Source organism: Gobio gobio (genome assembly GCF_949357685.1).
Source record: "Gobio gobio genome assembly, chromosome: 15".
In the NCBI taxonomy this organism is placed as follows: Eukaryota; Metazoa; Chordata; class Actinopteri; order Cypriniformes; family Gobionidae; genus Gobio; species Gobio gobio.
The window spans coordinates 6,870,645-6,890,172 of record NC_137108.1 but is presented as its reverse complement, the minus strand read 5'-3'; the positions used below and the strand labels follow the sequence as shown (position 1 = coordinate 6,890,172).

The 19,528-nt window shown below is 38.2% G+C and overlaps 2 protein-coding genes across 2 annotated transcripts; one reads left to right on the top strand and one right to left on the bottom strand.

Annotated features, from left to right (window-relative positions):
• Nucleotides 1-2,469: 2,469 nt before the first annotated feature.
• Nucleotides 2,470-7,610, bottom strand: LOC307138182 (uncharacterized protein). The gene is made up of 2 exons (XM_079836353.1): nucleotides 7,551-7,610; nucleotides 2,470-4,056 (listed from the first exon to the last, which is right to left on the bottom strand). Exons 1-2 carry the CDS (start codon nucleotides 7,567-7,569, stop codon nucleotides 2,612-2,614), a joined length of 1,464 nt encoding a protein of 487 aa, XP_079692479.1. The 5' UTR covers nucleotides 7,570-7,610; the 3' UTR covers nucleotides 2,470-2,611.
• Nucleotides 7,611-8,671: 1,061 nt separating this feature from the next.
• Nucleotides 8,672-19,186, top strand: rrp15 (ribosomal RNA processing 15 homolog). The gene is made up of 5 exons (XM_079836671.1): nucleotides 8,672-8,755; nucleotides 9,317-9,618; nucleotides 14,044-14,141; nucleotides 14,256-14,442; nucleotides 18,739-19,186. Exons 1-5 carry the CDS (start codon nucleotides 8,707-8,709, stop codon nucleotides 18,898-18,900), a joined length of 798 nt encoding a protein of 265 aa, XP_079692797.1. The 5' UTR covers nucleotides 8,672-8,706; the 3' UTR covers nucleotides 18,901-19,186.
• The last annotated feature ends 342 nt before the right edge of the window (nucleotides 19,187-19,528 follow it).

The following is a 19,528-nucleotide window of genomic DNA, read 5'->3' as shown; positions in this document are numbered from 1 at the left end:
GTTTTTAAACAGGTGGAATTACAGTCTTAATACCTAAAACATGTTTGCCTGTAAGGAAAATCTGTTTTGTTTTTTAACCCTGTAAAGCCTTACATATTAAATAATTAAAAAAAATTATCATATTATTACAACTGACGAAAATAACCATAATTTGGTCAAATATTGCATTGCAAACATCAATTACAGCTTTAAGTTGCCAAAGCTGGCAAATGACCATGGTATAAGCCGGATAATCCACGGCTAGCTGTGCATTCAACCATTTGAATGCACTTTGCGTCAGGCTATTCTTTGTCTCCACGTCGTGCATTAAAATAATTTAATGCACCGCTAGCCGTGGATTATCCCTTATTTTGAGTATAGTTTATTAGACCTTCAGACAAACTCTTTACAAAAAAATGTATTGAGTTTATGGCTCGTATATTATGATATAGTGAAAATGTGGATCTCAAACACCAACTCTTTATTCAGAAGCCAAAAATAAGCCATTTGTTGCAGTTGCTGGTATTCATATAAAGTAACATGAAATTCTGATGCTTGTAATGTAAATCAATGAGATCTTTATAACAGTTTAGCGACTACTTACATAAAATCATATAAGTATCACTTGTCACTCTATATCTCCCAATAATATGTCTTAGCAAGATGATATTTAAAGGTGCAGTGTGTGAATTTTAGCGGGATCTAGTGGTGAGGTTGTGAATTGGAATCACCCAACGCTCACCCCTCCCTTTCGAAGCACATAGAGAAGCTACGATAGAGAAGCTACGGTGGCCGACACAGTACAAAAATGCAGTCGTCGGAGACAGCAGAGAGTGACTAGCGCTTTGTAGAGAAGTTTGTCCGTTTAGGGCTACTGTAGAAACATGACGGTGCAAAATGGCGACTTCCCTGTAAGGGGACCCGCGGTGTATGTAGATAGAAATGGCTCATTCTAAGTTAATAAAAACATAACGGTACATTATGTAAGGTCTTTATACACCACTGAAAACATAGTTATGTATATTATATTGCATTTCTGTCAATAGATCCTCATATTTACTACACAATGCACCTTTAAATGCTTAGTTTTATTATCAAAACTGTAGTTTTAAAACATATAATGCAATACAATACAATGTTGGGTCCCACTTTATATTAGGTGGCTTTAACTACTATGTACTTATATCAAAAAATAAGTACAATGTACTTATTGTGTTCATATTGTATTGCAAAACACGTTTGCTGATATTGAGGTGGGATACGAGTAAAGTTAGGGACAGGAGTGGTGGTATGGGTAAGTTTAAGGGTAAAGTTAGGGACAGGTGTGGTGGTATGGGTAAGTTTAAGGGTAAAGTTAGGGACAGGTGTGGTGGTATGGGTAAGTTTAAGGGTAAAGTTAGGGGCAGGTGTGGTGGTATGGGTAAGTTTAAGGGTAAAGTTAGGGACAGGTGTGGTGGTATGGGTGAGTTTAAGGGTAAAGTTAGGGGCAGGTGTGGTGGTATGGGTAAGTTTAAGGGTAAAGTTAGGGGCAGGTGTGGTGGTATGGGTGAGTTTAAGGGTAAAGTTAGGGACAGGTGTGGTGGTATGGGTGAGTTTAAGGGTAAAGTTAGGGGCAGGTGTGGTGGTATGGGTGAGTTTAAGGGTAAAGTTAGGGACAGGTGTGGTGGTATGGGTGAGTTTAAGGGTAAAGTTAGGGGCAGGTGTGGTGGTATGGGTAAGTTTAAGGGTAAAGTTAGGGGCAGGTGTGGTGTTATGGGTGAGTTTAAGGGTAAAGTTAGGGACAGGTGTGGTGGTATGGGTAAGTTTAAGGGTAAAGTTAGGGGCAGGTGTGGTGGTATGGGTAAGTTTAAGGGTAAAGTTAGGGGCAGGTGTGGTGGTATGGGTAAGTTTAAGGGTAAAGTTAGGGGCAGGTGTGGTGTTATGGGTAAGTTTAAGGGTAAAGTTAGGGGCATGTGTGGTGGTATGGGTAAGTTTAAGGGTAAAGTTAGGGACAGGTGTGGTGGTATGGGTAAGTTTAAGGGTAAAGTTAGGGACAGGTGTGGTGGTATAGGTAAGTTTAAGGGTAAAGTTAGGTACAGGTGTGGTGGTATGGGTAAGTTTAAGGGTAAAGTTAGGGACAGGTGTGGTGGTATGGGTAAGTTTAAGGGTAAAGTTAGGGGCAGGTGTGGTGGTATGGGTAAGTTTAAGGGTAAAGTTAGGTGTAAGGGAAGTGTCAACAGTGTAATTATAAATGTATCTACAGAAAATAATTACAGGTGTAATTATTAATTGCATGCAGGTATTTTTTTAAAATGTATGTACAATGTTAAAACCTGTATGCACACATTAAGTGCATTGTCTCAAATTATTAATTTAAATGTTAGTACATAGTAGTTTTGACTTTTGACATTGAATTTTCTGAACATGATTTATGGATAATCAAGTAAAGGGTTAAGTTGCTACAGTCCAGTGAATGTTCATCTTGAAATACTACCAAGAGTCAAAGTTATTAGATTTACTTTATAAAAATCATTAAAGATTTCACAGCAAAAAGACACAAAAACAGCATAATCATCATGAAGACCCACATACAGTCCAGAGAGGCTGATTCTTGTCAAGCCCATCCCGTCATAAAAAATAACATCATGGCATTTCAATAAAGATTTGTCATGGCAAAAATGTATGCCACACATACCTGAAGCCATATTTTAACAATGTCCCACTTTCCAAAGACCCAAAAGCCAAAGATCATCCCAGCAGTGGTTCCTATTGTTCCTCCCCATGAGGACGACTTTACTGCTACAGCTGCAGCTCCTCCCATGGACACACCAGTCGCTCCAGCCGCCCCTAACAAAGCCCCTGCCGTACCACCTACTCCCAGCATCATCTGCGACCCTTGAATTATCATCAAAACAACCACTGCAATTACAGACGCCCCCACAATCACCTTTCCTCCAGCCTCTCGTGCCATTGGACCACCGACTGTTGCACCTAAAGCAACCTGACACACTTCTGACACAAAGAATCCTGCAGAAATTGCCTGCACGGAGGATGTGTGGGTCATCCAGTTGCTAACGTTCTCCTTGCTTATGTTTAGTCCCGCCCGGCTCATTTTTACAGACATGCCTGCCACCTCCTGCCCGGCATGAACAGTCAGCACAGCAATGGCAAATGTGGCAAACATTGCCATGCATCCCGTTAACATCCAAAAGTTCAAACGCCGTGACCTCATGAGCCAAAACGACATGCTCAACACCAAGACTAACAGGATAACAAAAACAAATCTGTAATCTCCAAACCCAAAGATGCCTAAGCCAGTGGTCACAAATGCAGTGACAGTCATCGGAATGCCAGACAATGCAAGAAATTCCATGTATTTGACCACCGCTTTGAGCAGCCGTTGTCTAGAAGTCCTCTGTTCAACACTCATCCTTTGCTGTCTCTTTATTTCTTCTCTTTCTCTTTGTTGGGCCTCCCAAGCGGCTAGACCTCCCTCTTTCGGTTTCTCCATCTTGCAGGCAATAATCCGCTGTTCCATTTCCATTTCTACCCGCTGTCTTAGATCTACCTCCATAGCGAGTAGTCTCGCCTGTTCTTTCTTGCTAAATTCAGTAAAAAATCCACAGAATTCCCGTTCCGTGCATGTAAACTTCACAAGGATGTACATTAATAGTTTCAAGGCTGTGAAAATCCCCAATGCCCAAAGCAGGCTGACCATCCCGTAGCTCATGCTCAGTTTTTCAATGACGGCTCCTAGTGCTGCACCGCTTGAAGTTGTGACAAGGGCCGCGACCAGCCCTGCCAACGCCCATCCCTCACTCTTCCTCACTCTTAAAAGTAACAAGGCCACAGAAGCGGCTACGATGACCCCCGTTACCACCGCTGTCATTGATGTGATGAGCGCAGTAGTTCCTAGAAGCGAGCCCAGTCCCAGAGCCCCAACGCTCTTGATGCCAGATTGGATGGGTTTCAGTTGGGTTCCTGAGATGAACCCTGTCATAATCTGATTCACTGGTGCCTCCATGGCTCCCAGCGTACTTCCAGCCACTGCTCCAAGCACAAAGCTAATGGAATACTCCAATACTGGGCTCTTGGTCCCTGGAAAAAGAAAAGAGTTAAGAACCAGCTGTTACAAGTTATTATTATCGCCGTGGAATTCTGATTGGTCAATCACACCATCCAGCGGTATGTTATTCCCCGATAACAACCGGTAGAAACTGATAACACAAGCTCATCCTGGTAACTGTCACTGAAGTCAGCGCTATACTCTTGCTAGGAACGTTTTTTCTTCATGGAAGTTTTGTGTTTGGTGAGCTAATAAAATATTAAAACTCAAATCAATATTTTGTGTAATTAATTATTTATGTCATCCAGGTATCGCGGACTCGCTCTCGTTTCATGCAAACTCAGCTTCTGTCGTTTTGTGATGATTGTTTTGTACACTGTAATGGATTATAAGATAACAAACAGGTATGATTTTAAAACAGCTTCATCTCAAATCAATATATCTTATCCCTAGCCTGATGTCGTCATACTCAGATTCTAGTCAGAATATGAGTCTGATTCTGCTCCATTGGGCTGTTATTATGGGGTGTGTTTCAACCGAACCAGGAAAGAAAATGCTTCTGCACTCAATTGGATAGACCAACAACCAATCCGAGCAAAGGAGTAAGTGACGTGTTGAGCGACGCAAAGTTGTCAACAGAACTCAACTGCACGCACGCTGGAAGAAGTAGAAGAAGAAGAGTGTAAATGATCTTTGCCGGTGTTGTAAAAATAATTTAAGGATACACGGAGTACTTACCAACACCATCATCATTTTTGAGAGAAATAGTAAAGGTGAAGCATATATACAAAGTTCTCCGTTTAGGATTAGAACGAATTCCACCCAAGCGTTCTTTGGTGACGTGGATGATTACGTTACTGTCGATCATCTGTCCATCATCGTATAAAGCCCGCCCTGACAATTTGATTGGTCCGAACAGCTCTGGTTCGAACATAGTTGCTCCACAACGGATCAAGTCCAGACTGAACTTCCCGACCTCAAATGTTGTGGGCGGGGCTAAGTTCGGCTGGCTATCTTCTAATACTGTGTAACAAGTGGTATGACTGTATCTTATCCCTTAAATGCCTTAAATGCAAAGACTAGTTTGAATTTGCCACTTGCTAGCAACAGCTTTCTCTGCGGAAGTTTAAATAGCTAATAAAATATTTAAACTCAAGTCAATATTTCATGTCTAGTTATTTACTTATGTGGCAAGTAGCTGTGTAATAAGCGGCATAATGTACATCCAGTCGGTTGTTATCACAGGATGGTTACGTTACTGTCGATCATCTGTCCATCATCGTATAAAGCCCACCCTGACAATTTGATTGGTCCGAACAGCTCTGGTTCAAGCATAGTTGCTCCACAACAGATCACGTCCAGACCAAACTTCCCGACCTCAAATGTTGTGGGCGGGGTTAAGTTCGGCCGGCATCCAGGCTATCTTATCCCCATAATTACTGTATATATGTGGTGAAATACTGTGTAACAAGTGGTATGACTGAACCTTATCCCTTAAATGCCTTAAAAGCAAAAATCTAGTTTGAATTTGACACTGGCTAGCAACAGCTTTCTCTGTGGAAGCTTTGCGTTTAAATAGCTAATCAAATATTTAAACTCAAGTCAATATTTCATGTCTAATTATTTACTTATGTGGCAAGTAGCCGTGTAATAAGCGGGATAATGTACATCCAGTCGGTTGTTATCACAGAATAAACCCCTTCAGGGTGATGCAAGGCCCCTCCACTTGTACATTACATTATCCATTACATTATCCCTTACTTAACATCAAGTCAATTACACAAAACAGTAATGTTGATTTATTTTTTATTGTTTTACCTCACAGCTAAAGTGTGTAATTCCAGTGCCACTAGTGTCACTAAGCAGAATAATAACTGCCTTTGTTTAGCAAATGTATCTGCTTTTTGTCCATTTTTAAAAACTTGGTTATGAAATAACAACGATATTTTCATCCATAACATACTGTGATGTACCTCTGACTTTGTGGTTGATTTAGCCTAGTCAACACATACACAGGTATTTTTATAAACTCTTTTCTCTCCGTTTAAAAAAATGCAATGAAGCACTGTCAAGAGCATGCCATACAATATAACCCAAACCGTAAAGCCATGTTGGCTGATCAGAAGTCGGACGTAACTAGCCAAAATCTCCGGTTTCACTGTCCACACGACAACACTGCAACCAGAATTTCTAAAAATGTTCACCATGGCAGGAGTTTTCAAAAAAGTTTAGTTTCAGTGTCCGGATACCACGTTTGCGTGTGGACGAACGGCCAAACCGCATAGAAAAAGATGTGGTTTTGAAAATACCTGTGTTCGTGTGGACAGGGCCTTATTGTACAAAAGAAAATGCTAGCGGTGCTTGGCTATATCCATTGGCTGTTGATTGGCTGGAGGCAGATCTGAATGCTAGCTTGCAGCTGATTGTAAGAAAGGAGCAAAGTTTAAACTAAATGATTGGAGAAGTCCTGCATACATCACCAGTCTGATATTTCACTGGAAGATCCAGTTTTCACATTTAGATTAAGAATTAGAGGTCAAAAAAATAAAAAAGTAACCTATGTACAGATGAATGCTTTACAATAAGATCAATAGCATGCATTTAGAAAATAGAAAGGGTGAATTATCATTTTATGCGGACTTTATGTTTTTGTATAAAATGTAATTGTATCCGCTAAATGGAATATTAATAAAGACTTCACACTTTAACTCGTTTCAAAAGTGCATTTTTTAAACATATTATCCAGAGGAAAGACAGTGGACTGAAACATGTCGAGCCAGTTTACCCAGGTGCCCTACAACATGATGATGTGTATATTGTCAACATGCAGGTTGTAGTTAAATATGAATGTGACAACATAGGTTTTAACTGTTTTCCTTAATACGATTGATGTAACAGTATGTTCTTCCATACTTTTCCATACATTACAATCATTTTCTGCCCACTGCACTCTACATATACTTTATTCACACTTTACTTATGACATCCTGTATACAGAATGATCAGTTCATTGTCAGTTCAAATTAAATGTTTGTAAATCAGAAATGCACAAAAACAAATTTCAAACTGTTGCACCTAGTTTTTTTTTTTTTTTTTAAATGGTCGTCTTGTATTTTCTATCTGTAGAAGAGAATGTGAAACATACTGTAACATGTCCTTTAACATCTTTTATTTTAATATTTTTGTCAATATTTAGATATTAGTCCATGTATTCTCAAATAATATGCAGTTTCATGTCATATACACAGTACATATCTAAGAATGAACAAAAAATAGTTTTAGATGCAATTTAGCATATCACACCAGAGGGCATTTCAGCTTTCCCAAAGTATTTCATGTAAACTTCCCGAATGTATATTTCAGAATTGAACAATTGTAAAGAAAAACAACACTACAGATATTATAATATGTCACCTGTCCAACCAGTCATACATGTATACCCTAACAGTCTTCAATAACAGCTCTGACCACTTAGTTTTATGACTATTTTTCATCATTGTTAAATGTTAATAAGGTTTTGTCTTACCATGCTGTGATGACACCATGGTGATTCAGGCTAACAGGTAAAGTCCTTCCTCTTGAGTGTGCAGATATCACTCGCTCCGGCTCTCTCCTTTCCTTCAGTGCACCGCTGCAGCTGAGACAGCAGCTCTGTATGTGTGTGTGTTAATACCAGACAATTTTGACCTTGTGGGGACATTTTTCGACCCCATGAGGAAAACAGCTTACAAATAATATTAAAAAAATATATATATATTTTTAATGTAAAAATGCAGAAAGCTCTCTGTAATGGGTAGGGTTAGGGGATAGAATATGGAGTTTGTACAGTTTAAAAATGATTGTGTCAATGGGAATTCCCCATAAAACATGGAAGCCCAATCTCATGAATACACTATAAAATGTTATATTATCTTTAAGGTAATGAGAGAGAGAATATTCTAAATTGTCAAGAGGATATGTATTTATTTAGGCAATTGTTTGTTATACAATATGGCATGTCCTTGATGAAGTCTGATTTATTGAAACATTGAAATGTTTTCTAAGTATTAATTTCTTAACTCTTCTGAAGTCAAAACAATAGTAGCCTATCATGTTGTTTAAAAAAATATTGTTTTCTATGCATTTTTCAAGGTTTGAAAATAACTTATTTTTGTGATTTTGACTAGTTATCATTTTCCAGAGCTGTATAATTTTCCTCATTATTATTATTAATAAATTAGCCTACTGTTTACTGTAAAAGAAAATTATGATAACCATAATAATAACAATAATACACATGTTAATAGCCATATCGCGTTCTTACAACCTTGCATTGTTAGAAATAGTTAGAAATAGAAATGGTATTGTAGATAGTTATCTGTGTGCACCCTGCTATTATGTAGCCTACCTATGAATGTTCCTCTCAAGAGTCCTCCTTCATCTTATCAACTATCTTAAGGAGTTTTTCTTTCCCGTTTTTCTTTTCCATGTCGATTCGGGTTTTTTTTTTTGTTTTTTTGTTTTTTTCAACTGAGGGGTTGTAATGTTCTGAAATGTTTTTGCGATGTTTGTGACAGGGCTATTTTTCACGGTCTATGGGCTACATGAAAAAAACGGCGAAACTAAATAGACGCGGAACCTTTCCTGAGCGCCTGAGCGTTTCACACGGACAGTTTAGAGAGTACTCGTAAATATCGGTAAAGATGGCGACGCTCATGAAGAAGCCACATGTCGTTGTTGAAGATGGAAATGGTGAGAAATTACATTTACAGTCAATTTATAATTTAGTTTTCCCTGGATATGTATTATTATTCGTTAATCAAACGACTGTTCTTAACTCAAACTGTGTTTAACTGCCTGCCACACAAGTGTCGTTTTACAGTAAGATATGTGAACTCTAAACATAGTTAGAATACACAATCAAACCCTTTACAATACTTAGTGACTTGTTGGACATCTGACATGTCTTTGCCAAAATGTCACTGTTTTTTTATCTCCATGGACTACATTTGAACTGGCTAGATGTGTACAGTTTAGGGTCATTCAAGCTTTACCGTACAACATGTGTTTCATACAACATGTGACTGAAAATTAATATCCTATGATGTTTACATGCAATTCATCTATATATATTTCAAGCATCTAAGCCTTTTTTTTTATCAAACTATCATTTGTGTTTAACATTTCACTGGTTGTGTCTGACATGGTCACTTTTCAAATTAAGCAGCAACTGCTCGAACACAAGCTCTGATGCCATTACTATGTGTGAAATTGATATTGCATTTTATTTATTTCTGTGATTTGAATGTTCAGAGGAAGAGAGTGGAGTTTCTGATGACGGCATCAGTAATGATGGAGAGAGCGGCCCACAAAGTGATCAGGAGGGGTCTGATGTTGGAAGTGATGAAGAAGACAGCGCTGATCAGGACGGAAAGAGTGAAGAAGAACAGAATGGAGAGGCTGAGGAAAATCCCAACGCTGGATGGGCTGAGGCCATGGCCAAAGTCCTGGGGAAAAAAACGCCTGACAGCAAACCCAGCATCCTCCTGAAGAACAAAGAGCTGGACAAGATCAAAGAGAAGGAGAAGAAAGAGCGTCTGGAAAGAAAGAAAAAGGTGAATTTAAGACATGAATTTAAAGCTGCAGTCTGTAACACTTTTTGGTTTAAAATTATCAAAATCAATTTTTGAGCAAGTACACAACCAGGTAGTGTTCAAAACGATCTTTTTACCGTAGCCGATTCACAACGGTAAGCTTGTAATAATGTTATAATTTGAGTGGTACTGGTGAATTTCTGCAGAAATTTGAGCATGTGTTTTGAGAAAATTTGAGAAACTGAAATCTACAGGTAATACTAATGCACACTAAATGCATATAGTCACACGATGCTGAGGTTGTTAACATTAACAATTTGAGAACAAAGTACAACAATAATAATCATTTGCATGGTTTGATGGTTTCGATATAAATCGCGATATAACCCACTATACCATATGTATCATTTTATTTTAAGCCAAAATAAAGAGTCAACATTATATGTAGTTGTTTAATGTAGTAATGTCACTGAAACACCGTAAACGTTTTTTTTTTCTCTCATGCATTACTTGTGCTTTACCGCGATTAATTCACTATGCATAAGAATAAACCATCTAAATGCTTTGAATAATTATACTAGTAAAACTAAATGTGAACTGGGGCCTCATTTATAAATGTTGCGTACGCACAAAAGAAAGCGTACGCCGCTCTCTACGCAATAATTGGTATTTATAAAAAGCAAACTTGACGGGAAAATGTGCGGTCCTTCACGCAAGCTCTGACCCAGGCGTACGCACAAAAACGGGTGAAATGAGAAATGGCGACACCGTCGGCAGATGGAAGAAACGCATGAAAGTGTGTGAAACTGTAGACCGTTGTGTAAAAGAAATGGCTATACTTCCTCTCATAAATAACATGAAGACTTCACAAAGCAGGTCTTACAATTAACAGCCTACACGAACACCCGTTTGATCGATCTGCAGTGTAAAACAAACGAAAATTACAACAGAAATGCAAATTAACACATATTTGCAAAAAGAAAAACGAAATCTGTTCTGCAATAATATTGATGTTATGCAATTCATCTTCATAAATAATATGGTAAACAGAACGAAATAATGTACAAAACTGATATTCTCGTCAGTGTGTCCGTCTGGCGGAGCAGATATAGATGCAATTAGATAGACACATTGATAGATAATTAGGGAGATGTATAGATGGATAGATAAATAGTTAGATAGATGTATTAATGTTGTTTTCATACAACCCCAAATCAGAAAAAGTTGGGACAGTATGGAAAACGCAAAAAAAAAAAAAAGAAGTGATTTCTAAATTTACCTTGACTTGCATTTCATTGCAGACAATATGAACACAAAATATTTCATGTTTTGTCTGGTCAACTTCATGTCATTTGTAAATATGCATCCTTTCCTGTCATTCAGACCTGCAACACATTTCAAAAAAAGTTGGGACAGGAGCAATTTAGGGCTAGTAATGAGGTAAAATTGTTAAATAATGATGTGATTTGAAACAGGTGATGTCAACAGGTGATTGTAATTATGATTTGGTACAAAAGCAGCATCCAAGAAAGGTCTAATCCTTTAGGAGCAAAGATGGGCAGAGGATCGCCAGTTTGCCAACAAATACGTGAGAAAATTATTGAAATGTTTAAAAACAATGTTCCTCAAAGAAAGATAGGAAGAGATTTGGATATTTCACATTCAACAGTGCATAACATAATTAAAAGATTCAAGGAATCTGGAGGAATTTCAGTGCGTAAAGGACAGGGGCGCAAGCCTAAGCTGAACAACCGTGATCTCCGATCCCTCAGGCGGCACTGCATCAAGAATCGTCATTCATCTATAAGCAATATCACCACATGGGCTCAGGACTACTTTGGCAAACCTTTGTCAAGTACCACAATACGTAGTTACATCCACAAATGCCAGTTAAAACTGTACTGTGCCAAAAGGAAGCCCTATGTTAACAGTGTCCAGAAGCGCCGTCGACTTCTCTGGGCTCGGAGGCATCTGGGATGGACCATCACACAGTGGAAACGTGTACTGTGGTCAGATGAATCAGTCTTTCAGGTATTTTTTGGGAGGAATGGACGCCGTGTGCTCCGGACCAAAGAAGAAAAGGATCATCCAGACTGTTACCAGCAACAAGTCCAAAAGCCAGGGTCTGTCATGGTATGGGGTTGTGTCAGTGCCCTTGGCAAAGGTAACTTGCACTTCTGTGAAGGCACCATTAATGCTGAAAAGTACATAGAGATTTTGGAGCATAATATGCTGCCTTCAAGAAGACATCTTTTCCAGGGACGTCCATGCATATTTCAACAAGACAATGCAAAACCACATTCTGCACACATTACAAAGTCCTGGCTGCGGAGGAAGAGGGTTCGGGTACTTGACTGGCCTGCCTGCAGTCCCGACCTGTCTCCAATAGAGAATGTGTGGACAACGAAGACCCCGTACTGTTGCCCACCTTAAGACTTGTTTGCAGGAAGAATGGGACAAAATTACACCTGAAACACTTCATCACTTGGTGTCTTCAGTCCCTAAACGTCTTTTTAGTGTTGTGAAAAGGAATGGCAACATTACAAAGTGGTAAATGCTTTACTGTCCCAACTTTTTTTGAAATGTGTTGCAGGTCTGAATGACAGGAAAGGATGCATATTTACAAATTACATGAAGTTGACCAGACAAAACATGAAATATTTTGTGTTCATATTGTCTGCAATGAAATACAAGTCAAAGTAAATTTAGAAATCACTTCTTTTTTCTTTTTTTTTGCGTTTTCCATACTGTCCCAATTTTTGTAGTACAAATTTCTTCATCAGCTACGGAATCATGGTATTCATGCATATGCCTTTAGTTTTTGATAAAATAACGTATGACGTATGTCTCAACCATTTAGAAAACTGCAAGACATTACATTTGCACTGAACTATTTCCCATTTCCATGTAGATAATAGGGATAGGGATTCCCCAATAATTGCCGCCAGTCTCTCATCAAGAGGGGTGAGCTCCGGTGTCCCCTCTCCCCCACCCGTGGCAGACACACTCTGGCGATGGAGCGCTAGACGCTTTTTTGCCTCTACTCTGATGTCCGACCATTTCTTTTCTATTTCGGCCACGGTCCGAGGTTGTGAGGCTACAGCATTTACGGCGTCTGCAACCTTTTCCCACTCAAGTGCCTTCTTGGCATTAGTAATGCCCACACGTCCTATGTTTCATCCGTACGCCACTTCTGACGCCAATCCTATGCAAAGTTTTATAAATGAGGCCCGTGGTGATTTAAATGATGTTTGCGCTTTGACTTTGAGGAGTTTCATTCCAGATGCGCTTCAGATGATCAATGCAGTCCGACACAGTTCTAATCACAAGAAAATGACCTCTCAAACTGTAAATGTCTAGCTCATCCCAAAAGTTTGAATTCTGCATTTACTCACTCTCATGTTTTGTTTTGCGCGTCACGCAATCATGTGAACGTCCGTGTTTACTACAGTTTGCGCATCGAGGTAAATCTGTTCATCATATAAAGCCATCGTATCTCTTCAGAAGACTTGGATTCGGATTAGACACTCGATTAGTTATTTTTACAATGCCTTTATTTAAATTTTTGGGATCTTTTAAGAGGAATGGACTTTAAATCGAGGGACTGAAATCTCAGGTTTCATAAGGAATATCTTCATTTGTGTTTGGAAGTTAAGCAAACGACAGGGTTAGTAAATGATGACAGAATTTACATGTTTGGGTGAATTATACCTTAGAAATACAGCAAGTTGAGCCTTGGATAAAACAACTCTATATCAAGAATCATATCGTTTACATCAACCGTACATATCGCATTTTTATAGTGCGATGTATCGGTTAACGATGTATCGTTACACCCCAACTTTGATGTGATATGAGCTATGCGATCGCTAGATTCAATCCCCATTGGTAGCGCAATTTATTGTAATGCTTTTTTCCTCAGTCGGTCAGAACAAAAGTGGCAGACATGTTGCTTGTTCAAATGACATTTTCTGGTGAAACGTATTAATTTGGTCATGCTTCAAGACGTAGAGTCTGTGATTCTGACGTACAGTATCCACACTGGTGTGACTGACAGCCACACAAACTGCTCAAACCATTAGATTTATTTAAGATTTTTGTGAACAGCAAGTCTTTCAGGGGTATTTAATATTAAGCTTTCAATGGCTGGAATGAATTGTGACATTGTAATTTAGCCAAATAACAGTCAAGTGAAATAAGAAGTGCAACAGAACTCCTACTCACTATGGTACTAAAAACTCTTTAGCTACTGTCACTTCTAAGAATCAGCACGCAAATGAAAATAAATGTAATTTATTTATTTTGGAACAAACGTATAAATGCTTATAATGCCAACATGTTTTAATGCACAATATGAACTTCTAAACATTTGAAGTAAGATTAAAGTAAGATTTTCTTCATTGCATTGCACATCACATCTGGGCATTTTTTTTGTATAATGGACAGCTTGATAAGAAACGAGCATGGGAGAATATGTGCCGAGAGAAGCCGGATGTGGTTCGAGACCGAGAGCATGAGAGGAACCTACAAAGAACTGCTACCAGGTGAAACATCATTCAGACCGCTTTCACCAACACTATTGTGATTAGCCACGCAATATACATGACCTCTATTTCCAGTTTAATGTAGTTCATTCTTTCTTTGTGTGATGCCTTTAGAGGTGTGGTGCAGTTGTTCAATGCGCTGAAGAAACATCAGAAGAATGTGGATGAAAAGATGAAGGAAGGTGGGGGATCAGAGAGAAAGAAATCCAAAATTCTGTCCTCCGTGTCCAAGAAGGACTTCATTGATGTCCTTAGAGGAGCAGATGCGGCTCACACATCGACCGTCAAGAGAGAGAAAGTGGTGAGGTTACTTTGCTTTCTCTCTTTCCTCTTCCTTTTTACATAACACACTTTCCTTGCTTCGAGTCAACATGAAGTCAAAAGGCACTCCGTTTACCAGAGTTGGTATTGTAAGGGTCAATTCTTGCACCACTCCTATTCAACCTGTACATGCTGCCACTGAGCCAAATAATGAAAAATAACAAAATGGCTTACCACAGCTATGCTGACGACACCCAGATCTACTTAGCCCTATCGGCTAATGACTACAGCCCCATTGACTCCCTATGTAAGTGCATTGATGAAGTTAACAGTTGGATGTGCCAAAATGTTCTTCAGTTAAACAAAGACAAAACTGAAATTACTACATTTGGAAACAAAGAGGAAATTCTCAAGGTGAACGCATATCTTGAGGCTAAAGGTCTGAAATAAAAAAATCAAGTCAGGAATCTTGGTGTGATTTTGGAGTCAGACCTGAGTTTCAATAGTCATGTCAACGCAATAACTAAATCAGCTTACTATCATCTCAAAAATATATCAAGAATTAGATGCTTTGTTTCCAGGCAAGACTTAGAGAAACTCGTTCATGCTTTTATTACCAGTAGGGTGGACTATTCTAATGGTCTCCTCACCGGCCTTCCCAAAAAGACCATTAGAAAGCTGCAGCTCATACAGAACGCTGCTGCCAGGATCCTGAGCAGAACCAGAAAATATGACCATATCACACCAGTCCTCAGGTCTTTACACTGGCTTCCAATTACATTTAGGATCGATTTTAAAGTGCTATTACTTGTATATAAATCACTCAATGACCTAGGACATCAATACATTGCAGATATGCTGATTAAATACAAACCCAACAGATCACTCAGATCATCAGGATCAAGTCAGTTAGAAATACCAAGGGCTCACTCAAAGCAAGGAGAGTCTGCTTTTAGCTATTATGCCAGCCGTAGCTGGAACCAGCTTCCTGAACAGATCAGATGTGCTCCAACAGTAGCCACTTTCAAATCCAGACTCAAAACTGATTTAAAATTTACTGAATGAGCACTGTGCCACTGTACGTGCTTTGTCCGAACTGCTTGCATTTTAATTTATATGTTTACATTTAACCCTGTTTTTATTTTTAATTCTTTCAATATTTTATTTCTTTTCATTCCTATTATAATTGTTTTAATTATCTTACGAATATTTTTATTTCATTTCTGTGGAAAGCACTTTGAATTGCCACTGTGTATGAAATGTGCTATACAAATAACCTTGCCTTGTAAACTAAAACAATCAATTTCATTCAAATATAAATAATAGATGGACAAACTGAAAAAAAGAAATGAGGCCTTGATATTTAACTGAATTAAGATTAAGTTGAAGTACTAAAATACTAAAACTGAAATACAAATAAATGAATGCTACATATAAATATTTTTATATTAAAAAACTAGGGCATTTTGGGGTAGGGATGGGCAACAGTGGTCGAGTAATCGAGTACTCGAACGTGACAGCGATCATCGATCATGAGAACGATGATCGCCCTGAAAAAAAAATATTTGTCTCTTTTTTTTATTGGTTATTGCATCGTTTTGCGGAGGTCTGATTGGTTAGCGTTTTACAGCACGCCTCCAGACCGCGGCGAAATAAAGGCGTGCACTGCAGTGATGTCTGGAATCATGAGATCATTAAATGGTTAGTGCAAGATGTGCAGCGCCAATCTGTCATAGCCTACATAGCATTATAATGAAAACACGATGGAAATTAGAATGCTGTAAATGATCTGTGCTTAGTTCCCCGTGTATCAGCTGATCCACAGAGAAACTAGCGAGAACACTCAGACTAGCGCGTGAAGTTAGTGCGCATTCGCATCCTTATCTGCAGATGCACGTTGTAAGATACTTTTATGTTGTCTATATCTGATTAATCTAATATAAGAAGCGTTTGGTTGAGCTTAATAAGCTAGAAAAGCGCTGCCGTTATACCGGCTGTTGTTCATTCTCTTCAGTTTCAGCTCAAACGCATATTTCATGCTCGACATTATGGTTTAGAGACGGTCATATTCTTTTCAGATAGGCTATTTCTTTCTCAGAATCATTGATATTAGTAATGGAGCACTGCTATACTGTTCTCGTATTTTTTAACAGTAGACCTAGTTTATTTAAAGTTGGTTTTTCGCTATGAGTTCGAAAACGCGATGTCTGTAACGCTCGATCATGAATAATAAAATGAAGTGCATGATGTGCAGAGTCAATCTGTCAAAGCATTATAATGAGAACAGGATTTTAATAAAATGTTTCTGTGTGCTTTCGTTGTCCGTGTATCAGCGTTGTTAAGGGAAGAGCGCATTCAAAATGTTCCGTTTCAAACCCTTCGGCTGTAAAATCTAGCACGCTGAAGTTCACGTGCGCATTCACGTCCTTTTGTGTTGATTTATGTCGTTATAGGTTCATAATAATCTCATATTGATATAGGGTGCGTTTGGTTGAGTTTATTAACCAGCTAGCAAGCTCTGCAGGGTGGTGTTATTTCACAGTTTCAGCTCAAAGGCAATGCTCGATATTACTGACTTGGTTATTTGAGACGGTCATTTTATAAAGATGTTTCTTTTTCAAAGACATTTATGCATCATAATCTAGCAGTTATTTTTTGTTTTATATGTTCATGTTTTCATATACCCGTTTTCATGTCACGTTTGTATTTGTCAACAACCATTTTCATAACAGTATTTTCATTATCTCAATGACGGACATGCCCCGCCCCCTGCACATGCCCCGCCCCCAATTACTCGAGTACTCGTTTTTGAGACCTATCGATGATCGAAATGAGAAATTGACAAAAATGCCCATCCCTATTTTGGGGAGAATTTTGTATGCATGTTTTTTTTTTACAGTCAAAAGTGTGTGTATAACATTTTGTGTTTATATATTAATGACTAATAATAATTATCATTATTATTATTGCTAAATAAAAGTATTTAACAAAAGATTATCATCAATATTAAAAATAAAAAATAGAGTATATAAGAATAAATGTAACAATATAATAATAATAATATTTTACAGAACTTATTTTACAAAAAAACTTCTGGGCTACCTGTTAAAAATGCAGACAGCCTATGACTAAAAATCATTAGAAAGGTCTAAGGATTTATTGTTAAAAAAAAAAAAAAAAAGTCAAAGTCTATTTATTACTGACCACAGAGCCGCTCTTCACTAACACACTGGGCATATATTTATTTAATAAAATAAAAAATTGCAGCCTAATCGCACAAGCTAAATCACGATTGCAGTTTGATTTCAATTAATCGTGCAGCCCTTAAAAAACACTCAAACAAAATAAAATAAATACATCTTTTGTACTCCGCAATAAACATAATGGAAGTAAAATGGGTTGTGAATGCATTTCATGTTCATTTTAAAATAACAGCATTGTCATTCAGTGTAGATTTACGATAATCAAATAATTGACCATTTGCACAACAATTTTTTTCTCCTTTTCGTCAAACGGGGTCTCAAAGATCTTCACAGATCATATCCTTAATCACAGGTGTCTGTGGCATTTACTGTAAAGTAAATTAGTTTTTATTAGGGCCCAAGTCCTGAAAGGGCGTCTGCATGTCTAGGTGCTTTATTTTATACACATGTGGCCATGCAATGATTTGGATATATGTAGTGTATGTTTCCATACAAAGCTGCAAATTTAACTTGTGTGCAAAATTTTAATATTGCATAAAACATTTGTGAATAAAGCACTGTTTCCATCCAGGGAGTCCAAGAGGACAAAATTGTCACTGCCGCTAAATATCACAAAGAAATATGTAAGTTGATGCAGTAGGAGAAAGCACTGTATATAATAATTTCACCTATAATAAATTACTTAAAACGTTATCTTGTTATCTTGCTTTCTGAGGCGGATGCAGTCGTGTAGGACAGTTCTGGGAGGGAATTGCACTGAAACACTTTTACGAAAGACTTTGCTCAGAAATGTGTTTCCATTATAGTTTATGTGCTTGTTTTCTTATCGGATAAGAAGTTTATCCGACTAAATTGAGCGCATAAGTTTGGTAATGCGTATTTTTAGAATTTATGCGCATTTTGCTGTTTCCATCCAGCATTTTTTTTTTTTGTTGCGATATCCCAAAATGAGCATAAAAATTGGTTTCGACTCCAATTAGGGGCACAAAAACTTGATCGGGACGTCCTTAGTTCTTTTGCTTTTCCTAATTTCACTCATTGTGTCCACTTGGTGGCATTGTTTACATTACAGGCCTAACATAGCAGTGTGTGATTTATGAGACTGATTCTTACAACTTGTTTACTTGATGAAGGTGAAAGTGGAGAATCCATCCTGGAGCGTGTTGAAGGATGATTTCATGATGGGTGCATCCATGAAGGACTGGGATAAGGAGAGCGATGAAGAGGATGGAGGAGAAGACGGAGAAGATGAAAGCCGTGAGCCTTCTGAAGACTACAGCAGTGAATCAGACTGATCCATGTGCATCGTGTAGTGCATACATACAGGTGTATTTCCAGCCCCTGACCTCTGCCCTGCGCACAGCGAGAGAGGACTCGACATTACCCAGAGTTCTCGGAGGGTGGATTAATGATACTGGAGTAGGGAGAGACACTCGTCTGTGATGTTACCCTGATCTCCTAGTGAAGCTTTTTTGGATTGCATTGATGAGTGCTGCAGGTTTAGCCAAACCTCAGAGCTCCATTTCTGTATATAGTCATTTATATCAGTGTTTTTTGCTAATAAATCATTTCTGTCATGAATTCTGTTGGTTATTATATTTATACAATATATCATGTTGCAGATAAAGTGAGCGGTATGCAGAATCATGGCTGTTAATTTCAAAATATTATTAGACCAATCCAAATACAGTGAATTGACTATTAGAGAACAAGTTTAATGTCACTCTTTATTAAGTGTTTATAAATGTGTAAGATACTGTGCCTTAAATATGTGCTCATGTCAATTCTTTCGACAGGTAAGAGTTCACTTGCACAAAACATGTTGTTCAGCACCACCATGTCTATCCTTGCTGCAAGTAAACTTGGGATTTTCTTTACCCTTGTGTAGTTTTGTTCATGATTTGAGGATGTGATGCCATCCAA

Coding starts and splice junctions, on each gene's coding strand:
- rrp15 (XM_079836671.1), top strand. CDS start 8,707: ATGGCGACGCTCATGAAGAAGCCACATGTCGTTGTTGAAGATGGAAAT. Junction 9,619..14,043: donor GTCTGGAAAGAAAGAAAAAG/GTGAATTTAAGA, acceptor TATAATGGACAG/CTTGATAAGAAACGAGCATG. Junction 14,142..14,255: donor CTACAAAGAACTGCTACCAG/GTGAAACATCAT, acceptor TGATGCCTTTAG/AGGTGTGGTGCAGTTGTTCA.